Below are 18,061 nucleotides of genomic sequence, written 5' to 3'. Positions count from 1 at the left end.
CTGCACAAAGTACCAGAACCTTTGGCATCAAGAAACTGGGAAAGCGCTTTGTCTACTGGCCACTGATCTAGGATTGATTCTGTGTAGCTGTAGACAATCAATAGCAGAAAAGTGCACTGCGCAACTAGTGTGATGCTAAAGTAACTAGTAAGCAAGTAAGCAAATTATCCAATCTAGAGGCTTTAGTCTTGCTCTATTAATGCAGCACAAAATGACTCAAAACACATTATGAGGTTTCTAGCTGTTCAAGCAGGTGGAAAATGATCTAGAAGTAAAACTGAGTTCTGTTGGTACCTGTTTGGGTCATGTGTTTGGATGTCGTAGACATGGTAGCCCTAAACCACTGAGCGATGCTAGACTGTTTCAGACAGAGAGATCTCCTTTCATTTTTTCAGCCTTGTACTTTCATTATGTTATTTAAAAGTGACTTCATAATGGTACAATGAGTTACACACACTCACCAGCCACTTTATTAGGTACACCTTGCTAGTAAAAGGTTGGATCCCCTTTTGCCTTCAGAACTGCCCTAATTCATCATGGCACACTTTCACCAAGGTGTTGGAAACGCTCCTCAGAGATTTTGATTGGTTATTTGAGTTCCTGTTGCCTTTCTATCATCTGGAACCAGTCTGCCCATTCTCCTCTGACCTCTCACATCAACAGGTCACTGGATATTTCCTCTTTTTCGGACCATTCTTTGTAATCTCTAGAGATGGTTGAGCATGAAAATCCCAGTAGATCAGCAGTTTCTGAAACACTCAGACCAGCCCGTCTGGCACCAATAAAGTGGCAGGTGAGTGTACAGTATATACACTTTTTCTTTCATAAAGACATTCAGGCAAAAAATGAAAAGTATATATTTTTCTTTCTGCAGATCTACTGTAGACACAACAGCAAAAAAGTTTAGAATCTACACTATCAAAAAACGAATACAGAATTACGCAATGCCTTAGTTACTGGACATAACTGTCCACTGTGTCAATTAAAAAAAAACAAGAATAACAAGTTATATTTGCTTTAAAGCATCAATAAACATTTTTTAACTCATATATTGACTCCTTTGTACAAGCTTTGTGATCTCCCTGCCCTAAAACACCTGATTCAACTTTTGTGAGCCTACCTAATGTTCTAAACATTACACAGATATTTTAAACATAAATTGGTTATTCAAAATCAGTTATTTATAGTTCTGACATTGTGATAATGGAAGAAAAGCAGAAACTGTTCAGGAACCATGCACTGTGCACACGCATCCTGCAGAACCAAACTGCAGGCAAATGACTAAACACTTCAATTTGTCTCAGAAAAGGGGACGGCCTTCAAGGCTGCCCGAGTAGAGTTCAATTGTCTGACTTCAACAATAAAAAGTTAACCACTGTAATGAAGAGCCCTGGAATCCAACAAGCACTATCACCAGGCTGTGGAGATGGATGTGTTGCTTTCTCTTTGTCTTGGTCCAAGAGAAATGAATAAATTAATGAATGAATCACGCTGATGAGGCCAGTGACAAAATCACTTTTGTGTGCTGTTTGAAAATTCAGTGTTTCCAGGTCCTGATGCAGCTAATGCAGCAGAGAAACAACCGTTCCTAGCCCAAACCCGTAGTAACCATAAGACAGCCACGACTGTAAACAGCATAGCCCAGCAATTAATGTGAGAAGTCTATTGCCCAGACATGCAAACCGTGAGCAGCGATAAGGGCTGTCTCCTGTAGAGGCGCTGTCCCCCAGGAGAACATTTTATGTCAGGATGAAAATGAAGCATTCTGGCGCAGTCGGAGAATAAAAGAAAAGAAAATGAGTTAATGATGTAGAATGATTCAGTTGACTGAATTCAACAACTATGCAAATACAAAGTCTTGCCAGAAACTGAACTGCTTTCCAGAAATTCAGACTTGTGTTGAGAAACCCATTGCTTACCACACCAAGGTCAAACAGTCAATGTGTACAAAACCTGGCAGACTTCTCATTTTGAGACTCCTCCTCAAGTATTATCATCAATAGAGGCCATTCTAAAATCTCTGACCATCAGGTAAATCACTTTCGCTCTATTTGCAGAAAGGTTTCAAACATCATGCATGCTTGGACCCCAATAATAGCCACTTGCAATGTAATGTGTAAATGGTTGCTTAGCTCTCACAGCAGTTACAACAAACACTAGTAAAACTGCACTCAAGTGGTCTGCAAAACAGCCAATGCAAGTGACATTTACTTGATCTTGAACTACCATTACAGATGACATACACTCACCGGCCATTTTATGAGGTACACCTTGCTAGTAAAAGGTTGGACCCCCTTTTGCCTTCAGAACTGCCTTAATTCTTTGTGGCAGACTTTCGACAAGGTGTTGGAAACGTTCCACAGAGATTTTGGTTGGTTATTTGAGTTCCTGTTGCCTTTCTATCATCTGAAGCTGATCTCTGAATGAAGGAACAGCCAGTAGGCGTGACAGAGCGGCCAGTAGGTGTGGCAGTCACAGAATAGCGGAGATATAGTTTTCCTTTTATCCAGGCTGAAAGATGGAGAGTGCCCCTAGCATATGTAGCAGACACTGGACCACTTTTTCACTTCACTTTTACTTTCTAGCTACACTTTTACATTATGGTTGTTGGATGATGACACAAAAACAGAGGGTGAATTTTACTACTGATTTATGAGGGAAAACTCAAAAATGAATGAGAAAACTGCAGTAGCACACGGGGGTTTGTTTCCTTTTGACAACTGCAGTTACTATAGCATTAGCTTCCTCTACTAACAGTTTCACTATATGCTGATAACCCACCTTAACTCAGGAAAACTGGGTGGCACTATCTTTTTTTCCCTGGCACTATTGAAAGTCTAATTTGTGTTTTTAGCAGCATGCTTGGTTGAATTAAAAAAGTACTCTTCTTAAGATTAAGTGACCCTCATTCGTCCCACAACAGGGAAATTTCACCTCTGCATTTAACCCATCTGTAAACTAAAACACCACATACACACTAGTGAGCACACACACTAGGGGGCAGTGAGCACACTTGCCCGGAGTGGTGGGCAGCCCTATCTGCAGCGCCCGGTGAGCAGTTGGGGGTTGAGTGTCTTGCTCAAGGACACCTCAGTCACATATGGTCAGCTCTGGACCCGAACCAGCGACCTTTCAGTCGCAAAGCATTAAACCACTGACTGTTTACACAGAGGTAATGTAATGTAAATGTTTCAATGAAGAATCTGTCAGTAAGCCTAAAAAATAAAAGATGCACTCTTGTTTCTTTGTGGGCCGGTGTTACTTCAGGGCCCTTACAGTCTTCCATACCCTTAGGCCACCACTGTTTATGAATGTCTTGTCATCTAAAAATCTCAATTTTTAATCTTTTTTCTTTATTTTTGCATAATCTGACAACTTTGGCTACCCTTTGCTGAACATTTCACGATGGATAGACCAACAGAAATGGTTTAAACGTTTTTGTTCTGTTAGTAGATAGACTGTATACAGTGACACAAACACAAGCCCTGCAGCAAAGAATTCCTGATCATACGGATCATGCAGAGCAGCGAAACAACCCCCACAGCAGTACTGATACTGCAGAGCCAAGAGCTGATATAAAAAGACTAGTTTAATCTTTAGAATCACACACCTCACACTGTGTGAGGTTAGAGTTTAAACTTGGACTCTCAGGTACTAAACATCTCTCTGATGTGGGCTGTTTGATCCTGAGCAGATCTTACCTTGCCTAGGAAGTCATTCTTGCCCACCATGTCCCAGTCCCACACCTCCAGAGTGACAGAACCTGACTCAGCCTCGCCTGCCTCATCCAGACACAGCTCCAGGGTTTCATCCCAGTGCGGGAAGCGTGTCTTCTTTATGATCTAACACATCCACACACCAGCACAAGTAACATACATTTTCATGCGGTAGCATGCACTGTATTCCAGCGCTTGTTAACTGAAGCTCTGTGAGAAGCCACTTGCTGTACATTTCATTTTTCCAGGTCTGGCAAACCTGAAGTTCATGAAGGGTTTGAGTAGGCCTGTCACAATTATAACACATTTGTCAGATCACAGGGATTTGAGCTGATCTCAATAATTTAAGCTTGCTGCAATCATATGTTTACTTCTTTACTGCTTAAAAATCCTAAGGCATATTATTCAGTAAATACAGGGACTTCAATGTAAACTAGTTTGCTAATCACAATTACTTATATGGCCTCCCACCAAACCCCTTTTATTACATATATTATATTACAGACCAATCTGAATGAAGATAGCCTTACTCACTGATGTCTCAGCACTGAGGTTGTTGTAGAGGATTCTGGTGAAGGGATCGGATGTACCAGTAATATCACGAGGGGCCAAGTCTCTACAAAAAAAAAAAAAAGACAGAAAATGTTTTTATTGCAAACAGTCAAGTTCTACAGCACTACATTACCTTTCAATATTCATTGAGATTAAGGGTGCATTCACTGATGAACCAGAACATTCTGAGCTCCTGCCTAATATGCTGTTGGTCCTGCATACTGTAACACATTTCTCTGGTAACCGTAATTAAACGTTTCTGTGACTTGCTGACCATTCAGGACAGCCCTTGCTGCTCTCACACATCAACGAGCCTTGGACTGGACAGCCTGTGGCTGGTTCGTGGTTTGGGTTCCTGTTTGGACAACTGTTGGAAGGTACTCACCACTGCTGAGCACCCCACAAACCTTCATCTGCTCATTCCTCTTTCAAATGATATGATATAGAAACATAGTTCATGATACAATACAGGTTGTTCAGCTCCGATATGACTCGATTCAGGATCATTACATTTCTCAAGTTTGCTTTATAAGTAGCTATGTTTATCCAGTGATGCTGATTTCTACTAGCGCCCTGTGATGTTTTCAGTACTACGCTACTGAGTTGTGTGCGTTAATATTTGGAAGTGGCATTTCAGATTAACCTAAAACATATTAAGCTTTTAAAACATTTAGGTAATTATATTTGGTACCACTTTAAAATTTAACTTATATAAAGGGTATATGGTTTATTAATTAGGGCACAAACACATTAGAATCAATAATAAGCAGTTAAAACACATAAATAGAAAGTGTAACAGTGACCTTTTTCTTGCCAAATAGTGACTCCTTCATCTATACTGTTAAACTTCAGATCTTGCTGGTTAGTTATCTTGCTTTTCTTCATCATCAGTCAGTATTAAACCTGTGAGCTTCACCAGAAGTTCACATACATCTGATAACACTTCACTGTTGCACTTTTTACATTATGACTGTTTCTTAATTATTCTTAAAGGTGTTTATGACCTATGATATTAAACCATTTACAGACCATTTACAGATGTAGTCTTATTATAAAGTGGTTACTTATTTTTTTAGTTTGTATGCTATCATGTCCTTGTATAATGTATAAACTGTGTTGCTATGTTTGTTTTAAGTTGTTATGTTATTTGGTTATTTGGTGCAGTCCTGCATTCAGAAAACTAGTGTTGGGTGCATCGTTTTGCCACAGTCATGTTGGTTTTAGCTGATTTTCCAATTTGATGTATGGATGTAAATTTATGTACCTGTACCATATCACTGCCGGGACTTGAATAGGCTTTCTTTACACCTCTTAGATACTTTAACAACACCTACCGGATGTTTCATTTAACATGAGAAGTTGTTTAACTTTCATTTGAAAGAGAAAACCTATTCAGTAGCACTGTTAAATAATACAAGCTAAAATAAACCCCAAACAACTCCTTCCTAAACTTCTTGAGCTCCCACAATAAGTTATATGCTCCCGCACTCTAGCATTTCATTTGAAATCCTTGGCTGAAAATTGCTGGGTCTTGTTGTCAGCTTGGCTGACCCTCGCTGGCATCTCCCCGCAGATTAAATTTCCTTATGGCTCCATGCAACGTAATACTGCTGATCATGAACCTGCAGAAGCGCTCTGTTCAGCAATGCTCTGCTGAGAGAGCGTTCATGCAGGAAGCACACTGACAGCTTTTCTATTACAATATACTAATATAATATGACCAGAGGAGACACTGCAGGTTCGCCATGCAATATTGAGTACACACACACACACACACACACACACACACACACACATACATACATACATACATCCACACACAGAATCTTGTCCATGGCTTTTTTCTTCTGCTTAGATGCATGCTTGCTCTGGGGTGGGTAATATGACAATATTATATTTTACATTATGATAAAATTATGGTAGTTAAACAGTTGCTGTGACAGCCTCAGATACTCTGCCCCCATAGGTACTCCAATCATCTGACAGTCAGATCCATAAATATTTGGATACTGACAAAGCTTTCATTTTAGGGTATTTACATTATGGATTACATACAATTGGAATTTTGTTATTGGTTATCTGCACTGTACACCTCTTTTTCATCAGTTGAACGGGAAACGAATTTAATTTTTCAGCTAAATGTAAATTAGTCAACAGTAGCAAGCTGTTGACTGGTCTGCACACAATAACAAAAACAAGCTATAGTCACTGCAAAGAAAAAAGGTGTGAAGTTTATGGCATTCTGTCTCTGAACATTATTCAAAAGTTTTGTTTGAAGACAAGTAAATAAGATATCTTGCATGTTTGTTTGGTGACGCATTCTGCCTTGTCTCAAGTTTGTCTATTTTTGTTGCAGTCCAGTCTGGTCAATGCTCATGCTTACATGACATGCAAAAAGGCTCTCTTTTTGGATATCAGTCATGTGTGGCAAAGTACGCATATCTTAGAAATGACAAAACCTACCAGACACTTTGTTAATAAGAAACTAGCAGATTATGAGCTCTAATCCTGCTCAGAGTATAGAGCAATGCTCTTTAACTGCATTGTTGGCCAATATATGAAACATATGATAAAAAAAGGAGAGAGGTCCCCAATAATGAAAAGGAATACATAGAAATTCTCACACCCTTTATCTTTGTCAGATCTGTGTCAGTGTGTGGGTCTCTCACCGGGCCTCTACAATGTGGCAGCGCAGGCAGGTGGTCTGGGCATCTCGGTGTAACTCCAGGGCTACGTGGATCTCTCCCTGCACCTCCTCATCCGGATCCACACGCGTCAGATTCAACCAGTTATCTAAACCTGCAGAAACAAGTCATTAAACTCCACCTTCCTCCAAGTATTATATATTGATGCTTTAATATTCTGTGCTGTGTCAGACTTACCCTCAAAATGAATCACTTTAAAGTGATATTGGTTTTACATAAAACATTTTGTGACATGAATGACTAACTGAAAAATGCTGTTTGCACAAATATTCAAGCTCTGTGTTGTGGAAGCTCCAGATTTACACAGACGAAAGATATTGCCCTAATAATAGGCCGTGACTATAATAGGCCGAGGCTTATAACTGGCCTCTACCTGTGAATCGTTACAAAACCTCAGCTTTTCTGGATGAAAACCTCACTCAGTTCAAGAACCATTTACCAGACTGTGAGTGTTAAGGAAAGCTCTGAAAATGAAGTACATTCTGGGGATAAAGTTATAGACATGCACAAGATAGTAAGAGGCTACAAAGTAATACTGAAGTGTTTGGACATCCCAGTGAGAACTGTTGGCTCGACTGTGAGGAAATGGAAGTGGCATCATGACACCCAGGCACTGCCTGGACAAGGCCATCCCTCAAAACTCAGATGGTGCAAAACACAGCGAGATACTGTAGGACAACCTGCTTCAGTCTGCAATAAAGCTGAAACTTGGGAGAAAATTCATCTTCCAGCAGGCAATGAGCACAAGGACAGAGAGATATAGGAGTGGTTGAACAAGAAATAGTTCAATGTCCTACAATGGCCAGTTCATTATATTCGAAAGTGCTCTACTTACAAATACTTATGGCAGGACCAGTCACAAGTTACAGGAGGACCGTTTGAACCGTAGGTACAGTAGGTACTACACCTGTGAAGCTGGTCCCCAAGTGGTCAGAAAGGAAATAAAAATGTTACCATTCATTTGTGCAGAGTTTGTGCTGGTTTGTGGTGGCATGGTGGTGCGGTGTGTAGCGCTGTCGCCTCACAGCAAGGAGGGCCTGGGTTCGATTCCATTGCCAGGCGATCAGGGTCCTCTCTGTGTGGAGTTTGCATGTTCTCCCCGTGTCTGTGTGTTTCCGTCCAAAGACATGCAGTTAGGCCAATTAGTTGTGTTTGTTTGTGTTGTTAAAAGAAACACTGTACTGTTTTATTTCGCCAGCTCAAAATGGTGCCAACACAAATGATTTCTACAGCACAAACCAGCACAAACGAAGAGTGGCATTTTAATTCCATTTCTGACCACATATGGGAGGCAGCATCATGGAGGTGTAGGTAATTTCTGGCCAAATCAAACAGGGTGCGTGCGAGAGAGAGCAAACCATGAGCTTCTCATGATCTTGTGGGGGAGGGCAACTAAACTCTGGCAGGCTACTGTAGTGATTCATGTGAGCCCAGTGCATGCTAGTAAGATGTGAGGGCCTCTGGAGGCTGGTGTGATGTCATAGCTACACAATTTGCACCCAAAATGACTCATGATCCCCCTCATATGGAGGAGGCTATTTTTGCATAGTGAGAATGGACAAGGAGTCTGTTTCAGATGCAGCCAATAAAAAAGAATCACCGTAACTCTCTGCATATAGTGTGATTTTTTTTTGTATAAAGTAAATTGTCATTCTGCTCTTGAATTTAAGCACCACTTTAAGACCCTGCAGACACATTACCAAGACATCTGTAACACTGACATCGTGTCTTATCTGTTTAGTCACCATGACAACTTGAGTTAGGACTAAATTTAAGACAAAAGCTATAATAGAATAGAAAAGTCCATTATCTAAACTCAAGATAAGACACCACTCTTGCAGAGGCATTCTAACTAGAAAAAAAATCCCTATATATTATGTATATATATATATATATAATATATATATATATATAATATATATATATATATATATATATGTATATATATATATATATATATATACACACATACATACACCCACACACACACTCTCACCGGCCACTTTATTAGGTACCTGTTCAATTGCTTGTTAACGCAAATAGCTAAATAGCTAATCAGCCAATCCCATGGCCGCAACTCAATGCATTTAGGCATGTAGAGGTGGTCAAGACAACTTGCTGAAGTGCACACCGAGCATCAGAATGGGGAAGAAAGGGGATTTAGGTGGCTTTGAACGTGGCGTGGTTGTTGGTGCCAGACGGGCTGGTCTGAATATTTCAGAAACTGCTGATCTACTGGGATTTTCACGCACAACCATCTCTTGAGCAAGACACCTAACCCCTAGGGCTGCCCACTGCTCCGGGAAAGTGTGCTCACTGCCCCCTATTGTGTGTGTGTATTCACTATTGTGTATGTGGTGTTTCACTTCATGGATGGGTTAAATGCAGAGGTGAAATATCCCCGTTTGTGGGATTAAAAAAGTGTCAATTAATTAAAGTCCCAGGGATCCAAAATTAAATGAATTCATTTAAGTTAATCTTATCCCTATAAGCAAACAATCTACATGTACAACGTAATCCTATAAATAGCTTTCCAAGGTCCAGTAAATAAACGCTTCATATGAACAAAATTCTCCTCTTTTGATGTAAACTGGGTCATCCTAATCTTCTGTAAAGCTTGCATGAACATGACCCTCACCAATCACAAGCTGCTGTTGTAGCTTGTCTTGCCCATACAGCTTCAATAAAACTTTCTCCTACGGTCTCTTTCTATTCGTGTCAGAAAGACTTGCAGAAAGATAACAACCAAGCAAAAGCTAATCTAGAATGCGTAACAAAGCGAGCTACCTCATCTATCTGTCTTCCTGCTTGTCATCTGTTTGACTTGCAAGCAGTGAAGTGAATAAGAACCTTCCTTTCTCTCAGACTTCGCCACATAAAGGCAGTATAATGGATAATGTTTTTTCAAGTGAGCTGAGGACACAGTGATGTCTACAACACCATCTGTATATTTAGAATCCGTTTCACTCATTTCTCCCTGCCTGTGCTGTTTGTGGTATTGCTTCAGTGGCGTAGCAAGCAGGGAGTGCTAGACATTAGGTTGTCAGTTGAGTGTGCTCATTAGAATAGGAGGGCCATGACCAGATTGTTCTCAGGGCTGATCAGTGGTTTTAGGGCATATTTTAGTGTACACTCACCAGCCACTTTGACACCTGCTATGCCTTGATCCTCATCTTCCTCACTCTGAGTATTTCTCTTCCATTTGTGTCTTGTCACGCCTACTGGCCGTTCCTCCATCCAGAGATCAGCTTCTCCTGAGTATTGAGAGGCTGACTCCTCCCAACACACACACCTGCCTACAATCCACTCATCAGCACCCTTTATAACCCGGACTCTCACGATGCCTCCTTGTGAAGTATTGCCACTCTCTGAGTCACTATTGAGCTACTGTCAATGTGTTTTGGTCATTCCTGTTTTTCCTGGACTCTTTGCCTGTTAATTCTGTGTTTTTTGATCTAGGGTGGGTAGGATGACTTTGTTTATTAAAAGACTCTCTGCATGTTCATCTGACAACCCTGTCTGAATGTTACATGTCTGGAGGGCACTATTCAATTCAATTCAATTCAATTCAAGTTTATTTGTTTAGTGTTTTTTACAACAATGTTGTCACAAAGCAGCTTTACAGAAGTTTGAAAACACACAGTTATAACATATATCCCTCAGTGAGCAAGCCAGAGGCTACAGTGGCAAGGAAAAACTCTCTCAGTCTGGAGGAAGAAACCTTGGGAGGAACCAAGACTCACAAGGGGAGACCCGTCCTCCTCTGGTCAAACAGTGTTTACGGTTTAATAAACTAAATACCAAGTAAAAGCTAAGAGGATCTCTGTTTGAAGACTGGATGGTAAAGCTTTAGAAACTGCACTGGTAGAGATGGTCTCTGACTGAGGCGGTCTCTGACTGAGGCGGTCTCTGACCGAGTCTTTATGAAAAGTGGGAGTGAGCTGAAACAGTCCCATTCTATCTCAGTGCTGGTACAACTGGATGGCACAGTGATGTAATTGAGGGTGTTGCAGCACAAATGAACAGGAGAGCAGGTTGGTGATGGTGAGGAGGAGGCCCTGATGGTCAGTCTTCAGCAGGATGGGAGGGCAGTCATTATCTCACGCACTAGGCAGTGTCCGCTAATGAAGTGGTCAGCGTGGGGTCGTACATGGCTTAGCTTCATTTTCCAGGCAACAATATCTCCTGGCCAGGCAGAGCCATGGCAGTGGAAACAGCTCATGCAGTGCTCACAACAGATTGGCCTGGCTCTCCTCAAGCCCAATTAATGATTATGTGCAAGCTGCCAGTACTCATGAGTACTGAGTTACACACTCACGGCTTCAGCAGACTTTGCTTGTTATGGTGCTTACTAAATTAATGAATAACATTTTAACATCATTAGAGATGGTGTTTGGCTCTTTTGTCACTCCATTAAATGTACGCAGATCCTGCAATTAGGGCAATTTATGCTGGAGGTCTGGAAGACTGGCATCTTTCACAATGGAGTTTAGTAGTCTTGCCTGATTTCTTATAGCTCAGCTTATCACTTTGGCCAAAGGGAGGATGAAATGAAGACAATGTGTTAATGAAAATTGAATGGAGTGTGAAGTCATTCAGGCAAAATGTGTAAAGGTTAAAGTATGAATCCCTACAAAAGCATCTTCAATACAAAAAGAGCACAGTAAAGGAGACTGTTGTTGCTTTATATACCTGGCCTTTTCACTCTTCTGTTGTGAGGGTGGACAAGCTTTACAGAATGCTGGCAAACATCCCATTCAACCTGATGAGCAACTACAGCACACTATTCAGTTTTTGTCGAAACATGAAAATCATACAGAATGGAATTTCTTACTTAGCCAGCTTATTTTAGGCTTAGTTTGATCTAACCCTGGATTCTCTGTCAAAATCACCGTGGCAACATCACCATGGCAACTTACACTCACCTGCATGTTAACACAAGTAGCTAATCAGCCAATCACATGGCCCCAGCACAATGCATTTAGGCATGTAGAGGTGGTCAAGACAACTTGCTGAAATGCAGACCGAGCATCAGAATGGGGAAGAAAGGGGATTTAAGGGACTTTGAACATGGCGTGGTTGTTGGTGCCAGACGGGCTGGTCTGAGTATTTCAGAAATTGCTGATCTACTGGGATTTTCACGCACAAACTACACACAGTCTAACCTAATCTACCACCTCTCACTTTCTAAATTTAGCTATTCTGTCAAAAACTCAGCTGTTACAATTTCTTATAAGGATGATTGGAATATTGTTAGTGTTCTATAAAGCTAGTTGCAAGAGTAGCAATGGAAGAATGAATTTGTGAGCGGAGCAGGGATTCAAACTCTGACAGGCAGACACTAAAGGTGAATGTTTGTCTTTCTAAAAATATGCTACTGATGGAAGCAGACGGATAAAACACTTAACTAAATTTATGGACAGCCTAAGAGAGAGGCCATGTTTTAGGTCAACATAACCTTAAAAGTCACTTGTCCATTCAATCACTCAGATACAGCTTTAAATGGAGGCAGGGATGCATGAGGGCATGGGAATGCTGTCCTATCAGAAGTCAGTAAATATTCACCGCAGGTCTGTCTCTGTCTCTCTCTCTCATATATATATATATATATATATATATATATATATATATATATATATATATATATATATATAATATATATACACACATATATCTTGTGCATGCATGAAATGGTTAGAGTAACAGTTCTCAAACTTTTTTAAGTCTAAGACTCCCTTTGTGGACAGTAAGTGCCGCTGCGCCTCCCTCAGCCCCCTGCACACCCTCCTGCCATCCACCTCAGGCACTCCTTTCACTCAAGAAATGACCAGAACCCTGTCAATTTGCTAGCTACCACTGACCTGCACATAGAGGCATGGCCCTTTTCTAGGACACTAAGTGTGATAGGCTTTAGATATGACGAAAGCAGATTTAACAAGCTAACAAAAACTAACTAATTAGACACTTTTGGGTGCCACACTTAGCACCCCCAAATGGCTCCCCAAGGGGCCATGGCCCCCAGTTTGACAACCAGTAATCAGAGGAACCCACTTGCCCCAACTCTTATATGAAAAAACAAGGCTAAATATACATTTAAGCATAAACCTTCAAAGACTGAAACTGATACATACCTTTGGATTGGTTCGCTATAACTTCTTTACTTAAAGAGATTTTTCCAATGACATCATCATGGCTATTGCAAATGAAAAAGACAAAAACAGTGACATTACAATTAGAACTACTGCTTATACATTCGCATTTTACCACACATCTGCAACAAAACATGTAATTTGACCAGGGGAGGCCAAACATCTGCATACACCTTTATATAAACAATAAACAATCATGAATCAAGGCTTACAACTGATAGGCTCTTGACAGTATTCTTTTGTTTAGATTTCCTCTCAGTACAGAAGTGGCCAGACCACAGAGTGACAGGAACTATGCTACGAGTGCTAAACTTACACAGTGAGGAAGGTAGACGCAGATTAAAAGGTGCGATTATGAATTCCTTAATCAGTCACACCATCTGTGTGTATGCAAGTGTGTTCGAGGGAACACGGCGTTTGCAAACAGAGATGCTAACAAGCTGTGAGAGCCTCTCTGACGAGCAGAAGGGCCTCACTGTGAAAGCAATGCCAATGCAAACATGACCACGTCCTCCTACTCTCCGCCCGCCATTCATCTGTCAACCTCACACAGGACACGTCATTCGTCCTGCCACCAAAGACTAATTACTACACGCTGTTTAGTACATCTGCTGTGCCAAAATTCTCCAAGCACGACTCTGCAAACACTGATGGCACAAGTTTGCACTGGTAATAATAAGCATATACAGCAATCATACTCGGGTCTCTAGCACCGGGGCCAGCCCCCCCTCATATTGCTACTTCACAGAAGGATCAATTCTACATCAAATAACAATATCACTTATAATATTACTATGTATACTGCCACACACATTATGCATCAGGTGATGATATTGGATTGCTTACAGCATTTCTGTCATAATTTTAGAGATGTCTAGAACAGATGAGCCCAAACCTCGGGCCAAATATCCATGTTTACAAATTGTAATGATATTAAACAGCTTATGACGTTACTTATTTGACTACTTATACTTTTACAATTTTACATCGCACAAGCAATAATAATATGCCATTTATAATATTGCTTTTTACATGGCTATTTAAGCAATTTTACATCATGTAAGTAAGAATATTGTTTATATCACTTACATTGCAATTTCACAGGACATTAATTTACAATATATTATATTACATTGTATTACATTATAAATATTATTAAGTATATTATAATTAGGGATGCATTGACCTGGGAATTGTGGTTCACTTCTGCAAGGTTATAAATACAGTAAAAATGAATAAAATGCAGATATTTTCAAGGAGAACATCAAGTAGTAACATTATCCTCTTCCAAAGTACTAAAAATTGGTTTGAAATATTGGTCAGATCTAAACATCTGTAAAGTATTTATTAATCTGTCTTACCCTATTGTGTCCTCATCCATGACGTAGAAGGTGAGGGTATGGAAGCCCATTGGCAAATGTAGTGTGTACTCTTCTCCCCAAAATGGATTCAGGTTCTTCCACACAGTCGCCGTTCTTCAAAGAGAATATCAGAGAGGTCAGTTGAGGTCAGATCGTATGGGTTTTATAGCATCGCCCTCATAATGAAGGCTTAAAGATACTCACCACTTTATTAGGTACACCTGTTCAGTCGCTTGTTAACACAAACAGCTACTCAGCCAATCACATGGCCGCAACTCAGTGCATTTAGGCATGTAGAGGTGGTCAAGACAACTTGCTGAAGTGCAGACCGAGCATCAGAATGGGGAAGAAAGGGGATTTAAGGGACTTTGAACGTGGCGTGGTTGTTGGTGCCAGACGGGCTGGTCTGAGTATTTCAGAAACTGCTGATCTACTGGGATTTTCACGCATAACCATCTCTAGGGTTTACAGAGAACGGTCCGAAAAGAGGAAATATCCAGTGAGCGGTCAGTTGTGTGGACGAAAATGCCTTGTTGATGTGAGAGGTCAGAGGAGAATGGGCAGACTGGTTTCAGAAGATAGAAGATAGTTTTAGGCCAGAATACCATTTTAACTTTGATGCACATTAAACCTTTACATCGGCAAGTTTAATTACACACTTCTGAAACCTAAGCTCAACCACTTGAATTTAAGTAGTTACTGAATAACAGACCTTAGTATGTAATAAGCCTGTGATTTTAAGGGATTCATGTAAGTTGGACCTCAAGACTTCTGAAATGTTTACACAATTCAAATGAGTTATTTTTTGCAAGTCTTTTTTATGAGAGTGACGACAGATTCTGTAAATGTTCAGCACAAGTTTAGCTCAAGTTCTCCAGGTGTCCAGGGTTTACAGGGGTTCTTGACAAATCATGCAGAGGCAAGAGGTGCTGGGAGGGATCAAACAAGCTCAGGGCAAGGATGGATGAGGAATGGGTTACACGTCTGTGAAGAAAGAATGAGGAGCCATTTGGATGCGGAAAACAATTAAAGCGCTCATAACTGGTGATGACGGAGAACAATGAATCAATTCAAATGAGCTCTGAAAGGACGAAAGATCATTTCCATTTCAAAAGCATGAAAGCGGTTTCAATATGCACAACACACCACACCAGGTGTGCGGTTCATGGAACTATTACAATATGTAATCTGGAAGTGGGAGAACTCTCTCTCCCTCTCTCTCTTACACACACACACACACACACCAACATGCTTCTAAGAAGAGAGGGACATCCTGTGCAATAATTTATGCTGCTCTCCATGGCAACCTGCTGGTGTTTTGAAGGGCAGTAACAGATCAGATTCTCTGTGGTTGTGGAGTGCAAGGGAGGGTGTTACACCACAGAGATCACACAAGAAACAGCCCACCCTCGCCTTTAAAACTTCTGCATTATGCTTAACAATGAGAGTTTGTGTGTGTGGGTGTGTGTGTGTCTGGGCACCACTGATCTTGGTGACAGCACTGTGATTCGTTCATGTCCTTTCCAGTCAGAATGTTTCTTAAATACAAGTTATTCATTTTTTTCTGGGGGCATTTCTGAGGAGATTACACACACCTGCCACTTTATTACTGTTCAATTGCTTGTTAACACAAATAGCTAATCAGCCAATACATGCATTTAGGCATGTAGAAGTGGTTGGGATAGTGTAGTGGTTAACACCTCTGCCTTTTACACTGTAGACTGCGGTGGAATCCCCAACTGGGCAAACACCCTACACTATACCAATAAGAGTCCTTGGGCAAGACTCCTAACACCGCCTTGGCCTACTTATGTAAAATGATCAAATTGTAAGTCGCTCTGGATAAGAGTGTCAGCCAAATGCCATAAATGTTAATGTTAAATGGTCAAGACAACTTGCTGAAGTGCAGACCGAGCATCAGAATAGAGAAGAAAGGGGATTTAAGTGACTTTGAAAGTGGCGTGGTTGTTGGTGCCAGACGGGCTGGTCTGAGTATTTCAGAAACTGCTGATCTACTGGGATTTTCACGCACAACCATCTCTAGGGTTTACAGAGAACGGTCCGAAAAAGAGGAAATATCCAGTGAGCGGTCAGTTGTGTGGACGAAAATGCCTTGTTGATGTGAGAGGTCAGAGGAGAATGGGCAGACTGGTTCCAGATGATAGAAAGACAACAGGAACTCAAATAACCAACCAAAATCTCTGAGGAACATTTCCAACACCTTGTTGAAAGTGTGCCACGAAGAATTGAGGCAGTTCTGAAGGCGAAAGGGGGTCCAACCTTTCACTAGCAAGGTGTACCTAATAAAGTGGCTGGTGAGTGTAGAAGCTTGTTGCATGCTCTCAGCAGAATAACTAAAGCACACACAGATAGACACAATTTCTCAAATATACAGTGGCCCCAAAAAGCATTTGGACACGTTAAGCACTTAATCGTTGACGTTGTATTACTATTTGATATTTAATGTTTGTTTCAGAGAAAAACACTAAACACAACATCAAAGTGATGGGAGACTCGTTGTCTGGAGGAGAATTCCAGCCGGACTGCACTGTAAAGCACAGAGGCGAAGACCTTTGAGTGTGAGGCTGTCAGTCCAGGTACTTTTGAGGGGTCACTGTAGACACTCTTATACGCACAGGTGGGACGTTGACACTCACCTGGCCACGATCTCGTTGTCAACTTTGACAATGCAGTAGGGATCACTCGTCCCTGAACTTGACAAGAAAAATCATGACACCACTTTTAGACACTTCCTCCCTCAAAAAAGCGAAATTCTTTCTCAAATGTAACCACTTTACACTCATAGCTGAAGCACAGCTTCTTAACGTTCACCCAAAGGCGACATCAATGACAAAAGAACTGCAAATCCAACTCACACATCCTTCGCCGGCAGGTTCCTTCCCTCCACTATCCGAAAATAAAGAGAAGTATTTTTGGCCATTTTCAGCGCGACTCATTTCCCAGCCCGCGGCTCTTCCATCGGCGGAGATCCTCAGCGCGCTGTTTACGGTCAGAGGCGCACAGACACATTGAGCTAACGGCCCCGTAACTTACTGTGTGGACATCGCCGCCCTTTGTTCTCGCTGGACACCCGCGCTCGCTCTCATCGACGGCAGTTTTTTACACTCTTCGATTTGATGGACACCCGAGCTAAATCTGTCGGTCACCAACCCGCACTGAAAGCCTCTCAGAGCAAGAAATCCGCTCTGCAGTTCGAGGTAAATCAGACAAGTTGCCTGGCCGCGGTGAAGCCATCACTGACTAAATCACTAAGATCGCCGCCGCACTTCACACCCACACGCTCAACCCACTCACCAGCCCAAGCCACATTTCAATACAGAGAGAGAGAGAGAGAGACAGAGAGACAGAGAGAGGCAGAGAGCGAGAGAGACAGAGAGAGAGAGACAGAGAGAGCGAGAGAGAGAGTGAGAGAGAGACAGAGAGAGCGAGAGAGACAGAGAGAGCGAGAGAGAGAGACAGCGAGAGAGAGAGACAGAGAGAGCGAGAGTGAGAGAGAGACAGCGAGAGAGAAACAGCGAGAGAGAAAGAGAGAGACAGAGAGAGCAAGAGAGAGAGGA

The 18,061-nt window shown here is 41.4% G+C and overlaps 1 protein-coding gene across 2 annotated transcripts in view; it reads right to left on the bottom strand.

Moving 5' to 3' along the window:
* LOC108430387 (rasGAP-activating-like protein 1) overlaps positions 1-17,893 on the bottom strand; it is a 50,659-nt gene extending 32,766 nt beyond the window's left edge. Inside the window, exons 1-7 of one of the 2 annotated variants that reach the window (XM_037535930.1) lie at positions 17,360-17,893; positions 17,141-17,197; positions 14,484-14,597; positions 13,105-13,166; positions 6,938-7,067; positions 4,251-4,332; positions 3,702-3,842 (exon numbers count right to left, since the gene is read on the bottom strand). In XM_037535930.1, the coding sequence (XP_037391827.1) occupies positions 3,702-3,842; positions 4,251-4,332; positions 6,938-7,067; positions 13,105-13,166; positions 14,484-14,597; positions 17,141-17,197; positions 17,360-17,424 (651 nt within the window). In that variant the 5' untranslated portion in view covers positions 17,425-17,893. The remainder of the gene's footprint in view (positions 1-3,701; positions 3,843-4,250; positions 4,333-6,937; positions 7,068-13,104; positions 13,167-14,483; positions 14,598-17,140; positions 17,198-17,359) is intronic. The other variant, XM_017702854.2, reaches the window with a different exon arrangement.
* Positions 17,894-18,061: the final 168 nt, after the last annotated feature.

Source organism: Pygocentrus nattereri, chromosome 28 (genome assembly GCF_015220715.1).
Source record: "Pygocentrus nattereri isolate fPygNat1 chromosome 28, fPygNat1.pri, whole genome shotgun sequence".
NCBI lineage: Eukaryota > Metazoa > Chordata > Actinopteri > Characiformes > Serrasalmidae > Pygocentrus > Pygocentrus nattereri.
The sequence above is the reverse complement of the archived record's forward strand: the minus strand, read 5'-3'. Positions and strand labels throughout refer to the sequence as shown.